This window comes from Saprolegnia diclina (assembly GCF_000281045.1).
Source record: "Saprolegnia diclina VS20 unplaced genomic scaffold supercont1.23, whole genome shotgun sequence".
Classification (NCBI taxonomy): domain Eukaryota; phylum Oomycota; class Saprolegniomycetes; order Saprolegniales; family Saprolegniaceae; genus Saprolegnia; species Saprolegnia diclina.
The window spans coordinates 649,311-650,856 of NW_008246090.1; the positions used below are offsets into that span (position 1 = coordinate 649,311).

Genomic DNA, 1,546 nt, shown 5'->3' on the forward strand with positions numbered 1-1,546 from the left:
ACCAGTGGCGTATGTACAAGAGAGTTTCGCCTTCTCCGACGTGTGCAGCACGCAAGCGCCGCTGAGCCTTCAACTGGGGCGTCTGAGCACGCTCTTTGCGATCGCAATGCTTGACAATACTGTCGACGCCGCGCTGCTTTGCCGCCAAGGGCGCCGCGCCACCGACGTGACCAACTGTCTCGATGTGCTGGGTCGCGCACGTCGCGTGGCCAGAGACTTGGCGCCCGTCGCACTGCACCGGCCAACGTCTGTTGAGGCGACGTCAATGGGCTTTCTTCAGATCGTACAGCGCGATGACGAGCTGACCATCGAGTCGCTGCCGCTCTTGCATGACTCGTTTGCATTCTTTGGCTGGGTTGCACTTTACGACTGGGCCATGAACGACCGCGAAGCGCTTCTTCTCGAAGGGGACGTTCAAAGTTACCGCGTCTTATCAGCGAAAAACATCCGCGTGGCGACCCCGACGCCTGTCCCCCCGACAACGCTCGGATGGTACCTCTTCCATTTGTCGGCGATCACGTCGTATACGCTCGGTCTCGTCGGCTGTCTGTGTTGTATGCTCGCTGCGGCCCACCGGTCCTTGGAGAGTCCGTGGTTTCATTTCCATGAGGTCGTTGGCGCCGTCTGGCTCACGCGCAACCTCAAGCTCTTGCGTGCACTCACGGCGGTGGCGTGCTTGGCGTCGGCGTCCATGGGCCCGCTGCAGCTCAGCGCCAGCATTGCTCGCCTCGAGATCGCACCTCGCGCTCTCTTTACGTCGTGCGTCCTCGGTGGTGAAACGCTCTGGCTTGTCTACGTGCTGCACGACGTCGTCTTACCGTATACGCAGACGGTCGTTTCCCGCGTCGCGCCATGGACCAATATGGCAGCGTATAGCATCATTGTCGCACGAGACGTCTTGGCGCCGGTCCGTGTCTCGTCTGAGATTGCGCGGCAGTGCAGCGTCATTGACTTGGACGGTATGGTCTACTGCAACAGTGGCACTGTCCACGTGGGCAGCACGGCACGATGTGTTGAAATCGGTCTCGTGCTTGCTGTCTCGGTACTACTAACGCTACTGCTTGCTGCCCGATCGACGCATTCCGCGCCGCTGGCAGCAGCGACACTTCCAAATGCCCTCTTGCCGCTCGCGTACGTTGCCGTTGCATCCCCGGACGCGGTGGCTGCGAGCATAAACTTGAATGCGCCGACGGCTGCTATGTGCGGCATCTTCTCGTTTCGTGGGGCCGTGTTTGACATAAAGCTCTGGCGGCGGCTTCACGAGCCGACGACACTCCGAGCACACCGGCGTCGGACGTCGTTTGCGAGCTGTCGTATTGCACCGTTGTTGCTCGAGTTGCCCAAACTGTTAGTGCGACACGCCGAGTCTGTCGATCGAAGACAGCTCGTTGTTCAGCTCCTCAAATTGCTCAGCGGCCTTGCCTACGTGGTGATCTCCATAGCTAGCAACATTGCGTACGTCTCGGCGCTGAGCACGTCGATGGCCAACGACTTTAACTGGGCCACCTTCAACTCGTCGGGTCTCCACGCCTTTCTGGCCGACGGG

The 1,546-nt window shown here is 60.2% G+C and overlaps 1 protein-coding gene across 1 annotated transcript in view; it reads left to right on the plus strand.

Annotated features, from left to right (window-relative positions):
• Positions 1-106: 106 nt before the first annotated feature.
• SDRG_08010 (hypothetical protein) overlaps positions 107-1,546 on the plus strand; it is a gene marked incomplete at its 5' end in the record, with an annotated part of 4,356 nt that continues 2,916 nt past the window's right edge. Inside the window, 2 exons of the mRNA XM_008613878.1 lie at positions 107-1,313; positions 1,353-1,520. Coding sequence (XP_008612100.1) covers positions 107-1,313; positions 1,353-1,520 — 1,375 coding nt within the window. The remainder of the gene's footprint in view (positions 1,314-1,352; positions 1,521-1,546) is intronic.